This window comes from Astatotilapia calliptera, chromosome 3 (assembly GCF_900246225.1).
Source record: "Astatotilapia calliptera chromosome 3, fAstCal1.2, whole genome shotgun sequence".
NCBI lineage: Eukaryota > Metazoa > Chordata > Actinopteri > Cichliformes > Cichlidae > Astatotilapia > Astatotilapia calliptera.
This window is the reverse complement of record NC_039304.1, coordinates 27,182,237-27,199,553: the sequence shown is the minus strand read 5'-3', so window position 1 is coordinate 27,199,553 and position 17,317 is coordinate 27,182,237. Positions and strand designations below refer to the sequence as shown.

The following is a 17,317-nucleotide window of genomic DNA, read 5'->3' as shown; positions in this document are numbered from 1 at the left end:
GTTTTACATGCTGTAACTACCATTCGTCCCTTCACCCACAGAGATATATTTCAACCCCCCATTTAACAACAATTAAAAAGCAACTTTTGCAAACCTTTTTTATCCACCGAAGGAAAAAAGAAAACCTACGCTCCTCTAGTCTGTCATTTCTTTCCACTTACCTTATAAGCAGATTGCTGCCCCTTTCTGAGCCTACTTCACTCGGAGGTCTCTTCCTGTTAAAAGCGAGTTCTTCCCCTTTGCTATCACCAAGTCCCTGCTTCTTAAAAGCGCCTTCAGACAACTGTTGTTGAATAAAACTCCATCTATCACTATCTGTCACTTGAACTTCCCACTCACTCACTTCTCTTTGAATTTCCGCTGTCCGGCTACAAGACCAAGCAACTAAATTCTTCAACAGTCACACCTACTGCTAGAGTTCGCGATGAGCTTAATTTTGTGTATTTAAAACTGAGCTACGCAAGCATCCCTGGTCTTCTGCTACTTATTAATTGCACTGAGTCGTCATTAACCTTTGATCACCGTGCAGAAGGAACTAGTCCCTACATTAAAACAATAAAGAGCCCGACCAATTTATCTTTCCCAGGTAAAGTTTCCTTAGCTTTCCTGACTGAGTCACACACCTGAGCACAGTGGGTGTCACACATGCCATAAAGCCTCTTCAAGCTAATTCAGTGTACGGACTATATTGAACTGCACACAGGAACATATCGGCAGAGCAAACAGCACACGTGTGTTTCACATATAAACAGACATATGTGATATTCAAAGGTCACAGTGTCTCCTCTCTTCTCCAGCTGAGCGATGTTGTCACACAGATCACTCTATTCATTAGAGCAAACTAATCACATCACAACAATCATCCTGGCACACGCACACAGACAAACACTCAGAGGAGGGCAGTGAAGTGGATATGCACACTGAAGCACATTAACACATATACTTACTCATCTGCGAAATGCACACACACACACCCGGAGCTTTGAAGGGCGCCCACATCCACACAAACATCCGACTGAATCAACCCTGATTTATTTCTCCCTTCATTTAATTCTCTAACAGACCACACACACACACACACACACACACGTCTGTCAGCCTCCGTCCTGCATGAAAGACTGACCTTCAGTGTTCAGTGTAAACACTCAATCAACAAATCACTGAAATTTGGACTTTCTCCCAGACAGCAGAGCGACACGAGTGACTCGACCAGTATTCTGGCGTAAACACAAAGACTGCTGCACAAAAACTTCCTGCAGTTTTATTTCCACTCGGTGAAATGAGCAATACCTGAGACTGTAGGAGAAGACGGACACGGCCAATCCCAAACAACCCACTTCTCTGTGAACTCCACACAGAAAGGCCAATACCTTAACAGTCACACCTACTGTCTGAGTTAATAGTTAGCTTCATTTCTGCAGCTGCGTGGACATGAAAAGGTAACAATATATGTTTGGTAGTTTGTTCTGGAAACCAGGAGCTGCTAAAGCCAAACTTTCACACCTATAGAGTGGACACAAATAGAGACAGAGTGATATTTTGGGGTTTCTTTAAAGTATCAAACTCTAAAATCATTGAAGAGAAAAGCTAACTGTCCTAACTTTTATGTCATTTAACTGTTTATCCAGTACTTAGTTACTTTGGTGTGGTATGAAGAAAATGTCAAGAATGATGTCAAGAAAAGTTTGTACTTTTAAACAAGCAGCAAAGAAAATGCAAAGAATCCATCTGACAAACTACAAAAAAAACACACACAGACACACACATTCCCACAGTCTAGGACTGGGCTTATCTGGCTGTTGGTGTTTGCCTCTCACACTGACCTCTTCCTCAACCAGCCGGCTCTCCTCCGCCTTACCAAAGTGAGCCGACTCCAGATGGTCCTCGTGGCTGAGCCACTTGTCATCACCCTCCTTCCCTCGCCCGAACAACAGGGGCGCAATGCAGCACCCACCGCACCTACACAGCCCCAGCATTTCACTGAAAACCAGTCTTATCCTCAGGACGGTGGTAAGAAACTTTTACTTCCTTTCTGTGTGCTATCTGGATTCCTTCCTTCCCATCGTTTTTCCCTTCTCCTTCTTCTTATATTCGAATGCTTCCTTCTTTTGTCTACATAAAAAGTTTCACACTAGCGGTTCTCTCACACAATGCAATTCTACTTCCTCTCTCGCAAACTTCCCTGTGGCAGGTAACCACTCCCCCCTCAGGTGTGCATGTGTTTGAGCAATTTCCCCCACCCCCGCCTCAGACGTAACTCCTGAGAGGTGAGGTGGAGCGTGCAGGTGTGCGTCTGCGTGTTCATGTAAGGACAGGCCGACTTCCTCCAGGCTAAAAATAGAACCGGAAGAACCTGTCTGGTCGGCAGTGACAACACACACAGACACACACACATGGTAGTTGCTATTCCTGCTGATTTAAGGCATCAAATTCATTTTACACACACACGCACATATATCAAGATGACGGGAAGGTTAATGGCACGCCGCTGTGGTTTATAAGAGAGCTGGAAACGTCACTGTGATCACACAAACTCACGAGTTGCCAGCCTGCGTGAGCTGTCCTGACTCTGTGTGTCTGCGTGTGTGTTTTTGTGTGTGTGTGTGTGTGTTGCTCTGCGCTGCCTACGCGCTGTCATCGGACCGCTTTCAGTGTCAGATCAGCATCTCATCTGCCAAGGCAAATTACAGCAAGCGTCCGCATTTGTGCGAGCGCATATGTAAGAGTGTGTGTGTGTGTGTGTGTGTGTGTGTGTGTGTGTGTGTGTGTGTGTGTGTGTGTGTGTGTGTGTGTGTGTGTGTGTGTGTTTTCTGCCACTCGGTATATCATTCTGCCTTTAATGAGCAGCAGCATGCTGTTCCCAGCAGACTCACTCAGTGACACCAGCTCCCTCTCCTCCTCTACTTGTCTTCAGTCCCCCCCTCCAGAACATTTTCCCACTGCTGATCTAATTCAGCATCAGGTCAAAGAGCTTCATTAGCAACTTTAAATGATTTTAATGTAACATGTTCTTATGTTCGTTAAAAATAAATAAATACCAAGGACAGAAAAGAGCTAAAGGAGGGACAGAAAGTCCTCTTTTACAGCAGGAAGAAAACAAGTTCCAGTCTTTTCTCCAGTGTCCTACTGCAGTCCGGTCGTTAAGTCACTAGGCCCAGTCACTAGCCGTGTGTTAACAACACAAAAGCCATATTAAACACAGACTACTTTAGGCCCGGAAGTAGGATCCGTCACGTCATCACTGAACAACCGGATAACAGATAAGAGCCCCCAAAATATAATAAGGAGATACACTATAAGACAAAAAAGTACCAAAAGAACCTCCAAGAGCTGTTCACCCATAAAAACCCATGCCAAAATACAATTATTTTACTCGAGCATAAAATAATGCGCTTTTGATTATCGCACGTCTAGATACGATAGGAAAACACATCAAATTCTGTTAAGCACAGTAAGACAGCCTCATAGCCTTCATATATATGGACCAATCATGCTTATGAGTGTAGTTAAGGCCTAATTTTGAGGCAGGAGAATCCCTGCAGTTATTTAAATGTTACGCTCATCTACTCATGTAGGCCACTCTCTGAGCAACATTAGCAGGAGTCCCATTTGTTTCAGTGAGACTGAACTGAGCTGGTAATGCACGAGTGCCCTCAGGTTGGACGTGGCTCAAATGCCATGTAATCTAACATAAGCAGCACCAGTAAAATCTAGCGGAGGAATTTGAAAAGATCATCGAGAAACAACAAAACAAAGACTTACTGATCACCCAAAGCACGTTAAACCACAAGCCACATGTAACCACACCTCACACCATGGCGAACACTTCAGCCTTATAAGTGATGGATGGACAGTACAAATCTTGCCCCGTGAAATTCACAGTAATCTGTACGATGATGTTTTTGCTTAAAAACTGCAAGTGGCAGCTTCGACGTGCGGAAATCGACTGATTTCAGGCGTTGAATACACTGATAAACCAACCATGTGGGATCACGGGGCATCCTTGGTGGTGCCTTTAATCTGAAAATTCCCTGTTTGAATGACGTGTTTCCTTAAAGTTGTGTGCACCAGGCTTTCACGTATGTTTTTATCTGGGTGGGATTTATAGCAATGTAACATCACAAAAATTGCTTTGAATTCAAGTTTTGATTTTATTTCCTTCATCATTTATGGATTTTTCCCCCTTTTTTCATTATCCTAGAGCAGAGATGTCAAACTGGTTTGACCTCACGGGCCACACAGAGCCCATTTTACCTTCAGTAGGTGAAGAAAATCCCCCTTTCTGTCTGTGTAAAACTGTTTAACCATATTACATCCTTGTGACAGCTTCACATAAGATGAAATCAGCACAATTTCAGCAGCATGTCTCAGTTTTCTATTAAAATAATGCTTCTGTAGTAAATGAAAGAAACCTGTCAGCATGACTAAACTGTAAGAATTATATGTGCAAAATTTAATTCTTTATCTATTACTTAGTTACTTTGGTGTAGTATGAATGGCTATGGATGAGATATTTACCAACAGGAATCTGTAAAAATACAGTTAAAAATATTAAATCTATGCACGCCTTCACTTTTTTTCAAAGCTGTCCAGTGGGCCGTATTGGGAGTCATTGGCAGGCCAAATCTGGTCCCCCGGGCCTTATATTTGACACCCCTGTTCTACAGTATCATTGATCACTCTTTTGAAAATACTGCAATAAATTTGGTGCAGAAGAATTAAAAGAGCTGCTTTCATTAAAAGAACAGATTTTTTTAAACAATCCCTGTTCAAGATGCCCAAATGTGAAGATTATTCAGCTGTGGTCTTACTAAACACTGATCAGCAGCTGTTTATTCATGAATAAACAGAACGCGGGTGCTTTTTTTCCCCACGACTAATTAAAACAGTCTCAGGCTGGCTGCTGCAGACACAGAACCACCTGGCCTTTCAAATATGGCCATGTTTTTGTAATCATGAGGCCACGCCGTCCCCGGGACGGACAACACCGGAATGCCAAATGCAGCTCGGCTCCCGTGTCACTGCCTTTGGACAAGCTGCGGTTATTTTTCTCCTCCAGCAGATGGCAGACTGAGAAAGAGATGAAGGGGGTGGTGGGGGAAACGGCGGGGAAGAAAAGGTGACGGGTGCACGGGGAGAGGAACTGCAAAGGGTTTGGAGTAAGGACCGAATGGAAACATTAAAGATGAGAGAAGGAGAATGGTGCAGTAATCTGCAGCACATTTGGCAGGACTTTAACTCGGAGCAGCCTCCCAGCTGTTTGTGTTGGCTTTTTAACACACACACGCACACACACACACACACGCACACACACGCACACACAAACACGCACACACAGGGTTTCTCATGTGGACATGCAAATCCCCCTGTGCACCCAACAAACTCATGTTTCTGGCACCACCCAGTTGGAGTTCGACACACATCCAACACAGACACACATCATCAGGACTGACACACAAGCAGACATCTATGGAGGACCAAAACTGCCAATGACAGGAACAAGACGTGAAGAAATAAGGAATGACTCGACAGAAAAGCATCAAAACAAGTATTTTTTTAAAAAGTTACTTAAATTCATAGATTTGTTTTAAATTTCTTCTGCATTTGTTTTTTTAATGAATTACAAAAGTAAACATATATGCCATGAAATACATTTAAAATATTATATTTATAATTTGGTTTTTATTTTATTTTATTTATATTACCTTTTTTTAAAAATAATTTATATAACTATAAATAAAAATGGAAAGTAAAAATTAAATTTTAGCATAACAAATAATTAAATAGATGTATTTTTAAGAAATGTAAATTAAAATGTAAATAAATGTAGCTACACCTTATTTTGACATCTATATATTTTGTAAGTATTTAAAAGAATAGACCCTCACTGGCCAGTTTTTTAAGTACAACTTTTCAACTGGTCACTAACACAAATATCTAATTAGCCATTAACGTCACAGCAGCTCAGTACACTGACGCATGTGGACGCAATTAAGACAAACTGAAGGTCAAAACCAGCATCAGAACGACAAAGAAAGGGGATTCACAGTGAGTGCCTTTGAATGTGGCATGGTTTTGGTGCCAGACGTGCTGGTTTGAGTATTTCAGAAACTGGTGACCTGTTGGGATTTTCCCCACACGACCATATCTATGCTTTACAGAGAATGGTCTGAAAAACAGAAAATGTCCAGTGAGCTAAACGGTGGGTGGGTGAAAATGCCTTGTTGATGTGAGAGATTAGAGAAATCTTATTGCAATGAAGGTATGCAGAAGAGCAGCAGCAGAAGACCACACCCACCCACCATTTACTCCACTCTGTCAAGAACAGCAAATGTTTTCTTCAACAGTTGGATGGTAGGGTCAGAATTTGGTGCAAACAAAATGTAATCATGGATCCAGCCTGCACATTTTCTTGGCATATGGATGTGCAGCCAATAAATCTGCAGCAATGCAGTGTGATGCTTTCACCTCAACATGGGACAAAACCTCTGAGGAATGTTTCCAGCAACTTGTTGAATCTATGCCACAAAGAATGGAGTTCAACATGTAACCAGCAGATTGTACCTAATAAAGTGGCTAGTGAGTGGAATTTCAGGTATTAAGTCGCGTATTTATTTCTACATTTATTTTTTTGGCATTTACAGACTTCCGTAGGCAACCTGGATCACCCCAATGCTGTAAAGCCCCACCCAGCCGGCACTCAGAGGTCACTAAAACAAATGCAGCGTATCATTAGCACATAACAGCTGACCCGGGTCTGTTGTTGTTAATTATACTTATTTTCTCTCTCGCTCTCTCGCCGTCTTTATTTTCTATTTTTTTTGCTTTGTGACATTTGAAGTTGGTGATGCAAAGGCATGTGGGGTTGCCACGGCAACAGTTCGACTTTCAAATCAACCTTGAGCGTTGGAAATTTAAGGACCAGCGCGCAAACAGACAAAAAAAAAAAAGAAAAAAACAAAAACAGAACTTGCGCTCCTTTTCACCTGGACGTTTTCTCTTCAGTTAATCAAACAGGAAGTAAACTAGGCTTCCTATGGGTGTGTGTGTGACGTTTGTGTGCGTAAGGTTGCGTTACCTCACCGTCCTTAATAACTTTCATTATGCAAGCAATTTTATTAAACGGTGCAAAGAAACGCGGTTAAACAGATCATTTGAAATAGAACAGCTTGCATCATCTGTTATACATAAAAAACATCTGACCACACACACACACACACACACACACACACACAGAGGGAGAGTCAGAACAAGGCGTGGGAGGACTTTGCACCATGGCGACCACATCCTCTCTCATGTACCTCTGTGTGTTTATTAATAGACACAAACACGCCAGTGATATGTGCAGAAAGCAGCCAGAGAGAAACTCTCGTACACTCTGTCGTACTTTAGATGGACAGATGGAGACAGCCAGACACAACACACACACACACACGCACGCACGCACGCACACACACACACACACACACACACACACTTTCTAACCCTCTGACATACACGCATGCACACATTTCTTCAGGTTTAGCCCAGTTTTCACATTTTTATGTTAATGTGTCTTTGAAAGATCATCCAGTTTTTGGCTTCTGCCCGTGAGGTTTGTGCACTGAAGGACACATAATCTGCTGCTGGTGATGGTGACAGGAGGAGGAAGAGAAGGGGGGGGTTTCCCAGGAGCATATGGACCAAATCTGGCCCTGATGCTGTATAATCCTCGCATACATACACACACATAAACACACACAAGCGAACAGATAGGTCTCTCAGCCAGAAATAGACACACAGTGACAGAGAGATGGAAAAAAGGTGCAAGGCTCTCATAATGTGCCGATGCGATTAGTGTGCTCTTCCTGTTGTTTAGATTTGTGATATTAATCACTCTGGTGATGGTTTTTTTTGTTCTGCTGTCGTTAGAAAAGAATTATGCAAATAAAAGTTTTACATTTGGGTAAGACGAGAGGAGGTTGTGATGTAATTCAGGTAGGGGAAGAAGGAGAGGAGTGTAAAGACAGGAGGAGGTAAGCCAAGATTATCTATATGGCCATGCATGTGTGTGTGAACGCACTGGTGATTATCCGTGATGATCACACCGTGCTGTTTAATCTGGTCTCAAAGCATCCAAAAAACGTCAGATTGGGGGGATGTGTGCACGCCTTTGTGTGTCAGTACATTCCTGTGTGCGTGTGTCTCCGGGGGACCCAGTGTGCATGTAAATGTGATAAATTTCAATAAATCTAAATAATCAGGGTGTCCATGTGAAGATGTGCATGATGTGTGTGTGTGCTCTCAATTCCTTTTCCTCTGGCAGCTTTACCTCAGACGCACACATACGCGCGTGCACACATGCAGACGTTACACTGACTTATTTAGTTTTGTAGAAGCTCTAACTCTAAACCACATGTTCACCCTTTAAATTAATGATCTGAATTAATTTAATGAAGGAAGCAAAGTCCCCGCAGCTTGTGTTTTGTGCACACCTGCTCAGACATGATGAATTATCCACCCCTGCAACCTAACCTTCGCTTTTGGTGTTCGCCACAAAAGCCAAGCAACGTTTGCCTCCGCAAAGATTATGCAGAGCCGTCGCCACGCCGCAGCACACAGGTGAATGGAGGCCAAGTGACCTGAAAATATTTCAGCCATGGATTTCGCCTGATGCTGCTTCTCGAAAGTCACCATCAGTAATCAGAGCTGTATGACCCAGGTTTGCTTTTAGAGACTAGAGGGAAAAATGAGAGAGCAGGGAGAAAACTAAATGAAACTGCAGACTTCCTTTTAAGTTCTGACAGTTTGGTACCGTTGATTGATCCCAGCTATGGGCTGGACTTTGGAAGGAGGCAGCAAAAGAACTCCAGTGACTGGATCTGTGTGAGTAATGAAGCCAACCTTTGCTTCACGTTTGGTCTGAACCATAAAATAAATCTTATTTTAACCTGAAAGAAATGCAGGTCCTCTAATGGCCACTTGTGGCTGGCTATAACAATGAGTTAGTCCTCATAGACTCTAACGTTTTAACTGACCAGTAAAATGACTTTGACCTTACACACACAGGCATCAAGACCTATTAGTGAACATTTAGCAACTGCAAGACGCTCGGTGTGATTCCCAACCAGTTACGAGGCCTTTCGGCTAAACCCTAATTCACTCAAGACTAGAGTCCAATCAGTGACTGCCCCTCAACCACAGTTTGATGGAGGCAGTGTGTATTCTGCAACAAGCTGAATAAACGAAGGTTGAATGCTGAGGTTTATTTATTGGTGTTGTACCCAATACCTGCTCGCAGTTCCTTTGGTCGCTAGCAGATTGTTGTGGTTGTCCATGGTTTGCATGGAAGATGCCAACTTGTGTGCAAATGCTCTCCAACTGCTAGCAGGGCGAGAGTAAATCTGAGAGCACAACGCAAGCTGGAAACAGAAAATGTTTTGCTGCAAAGTTGAAATGCAACTTTGTTTTTGAGTCCTTTGAAATGTATTGGCTGTAGGAGGGATGTACCACTTTTACTTTGAAGGCGAGTATTCTCGATTTCCTGTTTGTGTTGCACTTTGTGAAATGTGATTATTTAGCAAGTCTTTGCAGACAAGTCGAAGTCTTCCATGGAAACTATAGGCAACCACAGTAAACTGCTAGTGACCAAAAAAATCACGAGGCTTCCGGTGCAGCATCCTCTTTGCAGCCAGTTTCAACCATTAGCCAATCAGTTGGGGGTACTCAGTATGTTTTCCAGAGGGGTCACCAACCAGTCTCTGGACCCGTGTGACTGAGGCTTTACTTGGCATTAATTACCAGCTTTATTTAAAAAAACACCACGATGGCAATACCCAATAGCTTAAAACTGTCACCTGAAGCTCTGACTCAAAGTGAAGACCACTGAAATGTCATCACATCCCAAAAACATGTTCTGAAACTCTCAGTGATCCTCCCAAAGACAGACAGATACAAGCACACACTCACACATCAGTAATCAGACAGAGATAGAGGCAAAAACCAAACCGTCTAGCTTTCTCTCTCTGCGCCAATGGCTGTGCTGTCGTCATGGGAGATGAGTGATTTCCAACCCATGGGGGCTTTTCCTGTCCTCTCCACTCATTTCCCGACAGTCTCATTCAGAACATAATTGCTGCAGTAAACTGAATTGTGCTGCGCTCCAGCAAACGCTGCTGACAGCTATTAAAAATCACTTTAATTTCACAATTATGATCAAATACAGATCTGAATTCTTCTGCCTCATGGGAACAGTTTAGAACTACTAGTACAGGTAGTACTGCAGGAGTACAGAAACACTGCAGACGAATGCATACATTTTAATTTCTTTGCATCTGAGCAAAGTAACCCGTTTTATTTTATATATGAAAATCAGATTTTCCAGTACAATTTATTGAATCCTTACTATGCTCAGCATTTACATACACCCAAACATTTACCACCAACCACAGACTTTACCACCATTTTATTTAAAGACTTCTGTGTGGTCACCTGTTAAAACTGAAGATAAATGATTGAAGCTAATTAGATTCTGCGTAAATAAAAGACTCAACCCCCCACACCTCCATTTCAACCAAAACGTCACACTGTGAAGTGTGAAGGATTCTTCCTTCTTCACTTAAGTAATGTTTTCACTCAAACACAAAGCACCAAATGAATTTCTCATTGCCCAGAATGACTAAAAGCTAGCCTCATGTAATTTCCATATATTACAAATTAAAGAATAAAACCACCAAACCAAGTGTTTTTTAAGCTAGACTGCAAACTCACTGAACCCAAATTTTAACAAGTGTCTTAAAAAAATGTTCAGATCAGTTACATGTAAGTGGAGATTTCTGGTGTGTATGAAAAAAATAATAAATGATATATGTTAATTATAGTTATTATATTAAATTACTCCGATATATTATAAGAGTCATGTCTTATACTTATATTTTATACTAGTTTTATATATATATATATATATATATATATATATATATATATATATATATACATACATACATACATATACACACACACACACACACACACACATATATATATATATATATATATATATATATATATATATAAAAGAAGCGCTTATTCTCGAAAAAGTGGTTGCAGGAGGTGAGCTGGCTTCAAACAAATGGCAAACGGCATATTCTGCACCACATCTCTGTGTGTTCATCATTTGTTTGAAGCCAGCTCATGACATGACATTTCTATCTGAATATATCTCTAACTAGGGATGGGTATCGAAACCCGGTTCTTGTTGAGAACCGGTTCCCACTGTTTCAATTCCTTGGAATTGTTTGCCATTTTTGCAAACATTCCCTTATCGATTCCAGTCGCCCTGAATGATGTCACCACGTTGCGGAGCGTCATTTACCTGGCAGGAAACATGGCGGCTCAAACGCTCAAAAGTTTGATTATACTTTACGAGAACGGATGACAACAAGGCAACTTGCAATACTTGCAAAGTAGATGTTTCATTTAAGGGAGGAAACACTACGAATATGCAAAAGCATTTGCTCACTAAACACGCAATGACCTTAAATGAATGTCGTGTTTTTAATTCCGCTCCGGACTCGTGAATCTCAACCCAGCAGCAGCGGTAACGTTTGCACGTCCTCTCCCGTTAATGCGGCAGGTAAATAATCAACTAACAGTGCATATTATGTTAGCGCGATCTGCCTTATTACAAAACCTGCCATTACTGTGCATTTAGGTGACCGTGATGAGAGAGACAGAGTCTGGATCAGATGCTGGCAGCTCTCGCTGCAGTCTACCGGTAGCGTCTCCTTTCAGGCCAGGATAGACGAATGTCACCGAGCAGTGACTAAGTTTGTGGTCAAAGGCTTGCACCCATTTGCCACAGCAGATGCCCCGATTTAAAGTGAATGTGTTTAATTGTAGGCAGGGACATTACTGGATATTCGTGTGTAATTGCTACAGAATAATTTATGTTATACTTTGTTATTGCTACAGAAGAACATTTATTTTATTATTTTACATTTACAAATTTTTTTTCCTGGGGACCCTGTGACACCCCATTGAAGAGCCGTAGGCTGTGGATCTCTTAAGATCTCACTGTTGGGTTTGTAAGGCCATGTTACTCCTAAATTTCTATCTTGTTCAAAGAGAAGATATAAAACAAAGTTCTAAGCTAATCGACCTTAGTGTTCTCCTTTTTTAAAAAGAATCGATAAAGAATCGAATCGTTAAACAGAATCGAAACTGGAATCGGAATCGTGAAAATCTTATCAATACCCATCCCTATCTCTAGCTCTAACCAATGAGAATAGGTCATTTTGTTTTTCTTAAATTCCTTTCCCAGATTTTGGCAATAAAGAAGCAAATGAAGAAAATTATAAAGAAATAAAATCACGTAACTGCCATACATAAAAATTAATTTACAACTTGTTCAATAAATGTAAGCTTTCCTTTTTTTAAATTCCAGGTAGGTCTCGGTAGGTAGGTCTTCTATAACTTTAAGCGTCTATGATTATTATTTTTTTCTAATGCAAGTTTTCTGACATTATTGAATATGGAAATGAGTAAAGGGGGATGCTTTGTGCAATTATCCAACACATAGTTTGTACTAGTGTATATAAACACCTACATTTGTATTTTTGACATTTTCTTTTCACTACTTTTAAAGAAGACATCAATTTCAAAATTGTCCCGTGTCTGAGGGGGAAAAAATTGTCTCACCTAACTTTTTCTGATTTACACTTTGAACTCCAAAGAATAAAGAACGTATTAAAAAATACTCTTAAACATTCCTGTCGAAGTCATGAGAGTTTGTGAATTCTACATAAATATTAATTTGCATCTTGAATTAGTATGCACATAACATAATGCAGTAATTATAATAGCTGTAGGAATTTCATTATGGCATATGTATTACAGTACTGGAGGCTCTACAGTGTTGTCTATTTGAGGACATGATTTGAGGACACGCATGATCTGACTTTTCACTTTACATGTATATTCCAGCCATGCATGGTGTCACAGGAACCAAACGGCCTCGACACTTTTTATTCTATGCAACATTTTATTCTCCACACGCATTGTTTAACTACAAAGGGCCTGCAGATGTGAAGTGGTAGGTGGGATGACTGCATAAACACACGCTGTAAGACGTGAGCGATTAGAGCACAAAGAAGAAACACTTGTTTGTGCAGCTCCAATTCCTCCGCACCGCTAAGTGTGATAAAAGAGCTCCGAGCCTCTGCACTGGTTCTGTGACTGCAGCCCAGGGTCGAGTCACTCCGAATCAAATCAAACAAGATGAATCAGAGGACCTGTCCCGTCACTGCAACATGTGCCCGCGTCCTCGCTGCTGCTGATGGAGATTCATTCGCTGTCTAAATAAAAGACACAGCTTTCCCTTTAGCTCTCATAAAAATTCATTTCAGACTGAGCTTATTGTTTTTCAGAGCAGTTCTGATACATATTTGAAGCAGATGGTTTTAATTTCTGCTGCTGGAGCTGCAGTGCAAAAAGAAAACTATTTGTTTTCCGCTTAAATCGACTCTTATGGAATTCATAACTTTCTTTAGAAAAACTAAAGAAAAGATAAAATTACAGTCCCATACACATAAGTGATTACAATGTCAACAACCCAAAACAGTGAAGCATGGGACCTTTAAGAAAATTTTCCATGAATCTAAGAACTGATAAAATCGGATTCAAACTCCTTTCATTTTGATACCGAATGGGGAGGCTAGTTCGGTAAGGTGTCAACTTACTGGGTCAACAGACATTAACAACGTCACCACCTCAGCCAACCAACGTTAACAAGACCAAAGTACAAAAATGTTTCTCTCTCCTTCCTAAAAGTTTCAACGGCCTAGAGATCAGATATAGTGATTGTGTGTGTGCATTTGTTCGTGTGAAAAAAGAGAGATGGTAATGATGTATATGCATTCCTGTCAAACCACAGGAGAGATATGATCAGCAGACCTGAAACCCGTAGAAGCTTTTAACAAGAAAAACGTGGGTGCAAATCAACCAGTGATTGAGGTGTCCATTTAAAAATTAAACATCCGGTTTTTCAAGAAAATAAATGAAGGAATTTTAAAAATGGCCACAGACTGTGTCTAAAAGATAGATGAAGCCACTGTGATGTCACCTACTTATATAAATTGAATTGAATTAAATCATAATAACCTGTCAATCACAAAGTAGACATGGCTCAAAGCATACCCTGCATTATTATTTAATATATACTCAGTCGGACCATGTTTCAATAACTGTACACTATGCTGTATTTATGATACATGACACTAGCAAAAACCTCATCAAGGAGTCGCCCCCTGCAGGCCCTTACAAATAATGCGTTTTTTCAACACTGACTTTTCACACTCGAGGCTACGTCCATCTTTTATAGACAGTCTATGGCAAGGACTCTCAGAAGTTACTCAGTAGGTCAGCTTACCTATGGAGCCAAACATTTCAGTCACCGTGTCAATGTGAATTGTAACAGAAACAAAAGTGAAAACATGAACTCACTGGATGGTGATGCATAGTGGCGTCTAAGGTGTTCAAATCAGCATGAAATATCTGTTTTGGGAAAAAGCACAAATTCACCTCAAAGTCTATTTTAATAACTGGTCAAGAGGTTTCAATGATCAACTGATCTTTACTAGAGCAGGGAGAAAGGTTTTGACAGCCAAGGAAACATAGCTACTGAACACAGGTTAGACGACCCTGGAGTGTGCATACGAAAAACAAGTACAAGCGGCTTCGACAAAGTGGCAAAAATAAATAAATAATATGAAGACATTGATGAAATATCAGCAAAAGCAGCAACTATTACTGGTATTTTCAAGTGCGGATTTGCAATTAGTCTGCATCATCTACACTCGCCAACCAGTTCACCTGCTCTTTAATGTAAATATTTAATCAGCCAGTCACATGGCAGTAGCTAAGTGCATGGTGAAGACGAGCTGCTGAAGCCCAAGCTGAGCATTGGAACGAGGAAGAAAGGTGAATTTAGTGACTTTGAAATTGGCATGGTCAAAAAGCCACGATCTGCTGGGATTTTCCCACAAGACCATCTGTAGGGTTTGCAAACAATGGTCTGAAAAAGACAAAATACCCAGTGAATGGAAGTTTTCTGGGTGAAAATGTTTTGTTGATGTCAAAGGTAAGGGGAGAGTGGCCAAACTGCTTTTATCTGCTCAAATATCCACTTATTGCAACCAAAGGAGACAGAAGAGCATCTCTGAAAAGCAGCAGAAGACCACACCTACCACTCATGTCATTTAAGATGAGGAAATTCAGGCTCCAATTCACAGAGGTTCACTAAAATTGGACAACAGATGATGAATCTCGATTTTGACTACGACATTTGGATGGTAGGTTGAGAATTGTAGTGGTCCAGTGGTGCTGTAATGGTGTGGGGGATGTATTTGCATCATGGGCCTTCAGTCAGCAAATCTTTCAGAGGAATGTTTCCAGGATCTTGAATCTGTGCCACGATAAATTGAAGTAGTTCTGAAGACAAAAGAGGGTCTAAGCCCGGATTTGCAAGGCGTAGCTAATGAAGTGGCTGGCAAGTGTAAATCTGAAAGCGCTAGTGCTATAGCATGGATTCAACACAATAACGTGTCATATTCTGTGGGCAAGAGTCCAGTCTTGGTTTATATAAAGGTGGAAGTAAAGTCCTAAACATAGCTATTCCTTCTGTCTCGTCTTCTTTCCACATTGCTCTGTTTCTACCTCTTACTTTCTTTATTCCTGCTGTTTAAAGCTCTTGTTCTTCCAGTCTCTTCCTCTCACTCCATTAACTCTCATTCTTTGCCTTGGATCAATATCATGCTTCCATCTCATCCCCCTCAACAATTCCTCCTCTATCCAGGCCTTCTGTTTACTACCCAAATCGATACCTCCTCCTACTCCTCATCCTTTATTTTTCACTCTGATTTCTTCTTCATGCCACCTCCAGCTCTCCAGCCTCTTTCCTATTTTTAATCGCCTACAGTCTTCAGCCAGTTTTGGATCATTGTTTCATGTCATCTGCGTTATAAGACGCCCCTTCTGCAGTCATTCCCACAACTCACCGTCAGTGTTTTTCCTCCTTTCATCTTCTCCACTTTCTCCTCTATCAAACAAACATTTCTTCTTCATCTACTCGTCTCATTTTAAGATTTGTGAGGCCACCTTTCATTCCTTATTTGCTTTGATTGTGGATCTTTTCATCTATCACCACAAGAAAAAAAATCAAACTTCATACTTGTTGCATATTTCGCTTTATCACAGCATAGCTGTAAAACTGATGACCAGGGAGCTAAATTTGAATGCAGCTGAATAACTTACAACAACTTGGCTCAAACTTCACTTTCAGCTGTGGTTACTAGATTGGAGTAGCTATAGGGGACATAACTGTAATCATCCCTTTCATGCATAATAGCTGAAATTTTCAATACAGCTGAAATATTATGATCTCAGAGCTCAGCTATGTTTCATGACGTGTAAATCCCTCTGGTAACGAGCAGCAGTGGACAGCTGAAGTCAAACCACAAAAGTAACCAGTGCATTGCCATCCTGTGTGTAACTTAACGCCCTTTGGCCATGTTATAGATAGCCGTCCACTACAAAGTGCACACTGGAGGTCAGAAGGTCACTTTGTGGGAACTTGGGATTTTTTTCCCCACCAACTGATTTGTCTAGTTCAGTGATTACCAAAGTGTGGGCCCCCTGGTGGCCTGTGAAGGTTCTGCAGGCGGGCCACAGTAATAAGTTAGTACAGTTACGTAGTAATATAAGTTTATGTATTCAAACAAAAAGTGAACTGAAACTGGTAATCGTGTCTGTGTCCCAGTGGCAGGTTTTTCACACATTGCCCTTAACACTTTGCATATGACTGGGTAGCATTAGCAATTTATAGCTAACAGCCTTTTAAGAACATGTATTACTTTCTCTTTCACTAGAGTGAAGATTTACGATTGGGTGGGCCCTGTGGGATTTTCTGGTTTTTAAAGTGACTTTGGGAATGACTGAATTAGAGCATTTGCTGGAGATTTCGGGTGCAATAAAGGTTTTAGCTGGCTAGCAAATAAAAGAGGTAGAGCTGCACTCAGAATTAGCCTACTGTGCTAATGTACACATGCTAAGTAAAGTATTTTAGCTGGCTAGCATCTGATACACATGAAGATAATGGCTTGGGTTTAAAATAATCACCTGGAAGCTTAGAAAATAGAGCATTGTCAGAAAGTTTTTTTAGGGTACTGCTACTAATAATCTAAAATATTTTTTTAGACAGTAATATGTTCAAAGCTATCAATCAACGCTCTTCACTTTTTTCACCTTTTTAGTTCATATAATATGACTGTCTTCAGAAACA

At 41.0% G+C, this 17,317-nt stretch overlaps 1 protein-coding gene across 3 annotated transcripts in view; it reads right to left on the bottom strand.

Moving 5' to 3' along the window:
• Nucleotides 1–17,317, bottom strand: part of LOC113019099 (diacylglycerol kinase delta) — a 92,428-nt gene that overhangs the window by 38,555 nt on the left and 36,556 nt on the right. The window contains exon 1 of one of the 3 annotated variants that reach the window (XM_026162621.1): nt 1,824–2,743. The exons of the other annotated variants lie outside the window; for them this stretch is intronic. Coding sequence (XP_026018406.1) covers nt 1,824–1,976 — 153 coding nt within the window. The 5' untranslated portion in view covers nt 1,977–2,743. Of the gene's footprint in view, nt 1–1,823; nt 2,744–17,317 lie in introns of those variants that run through there. 3 annotated transcript variants of the gene reach the window in all.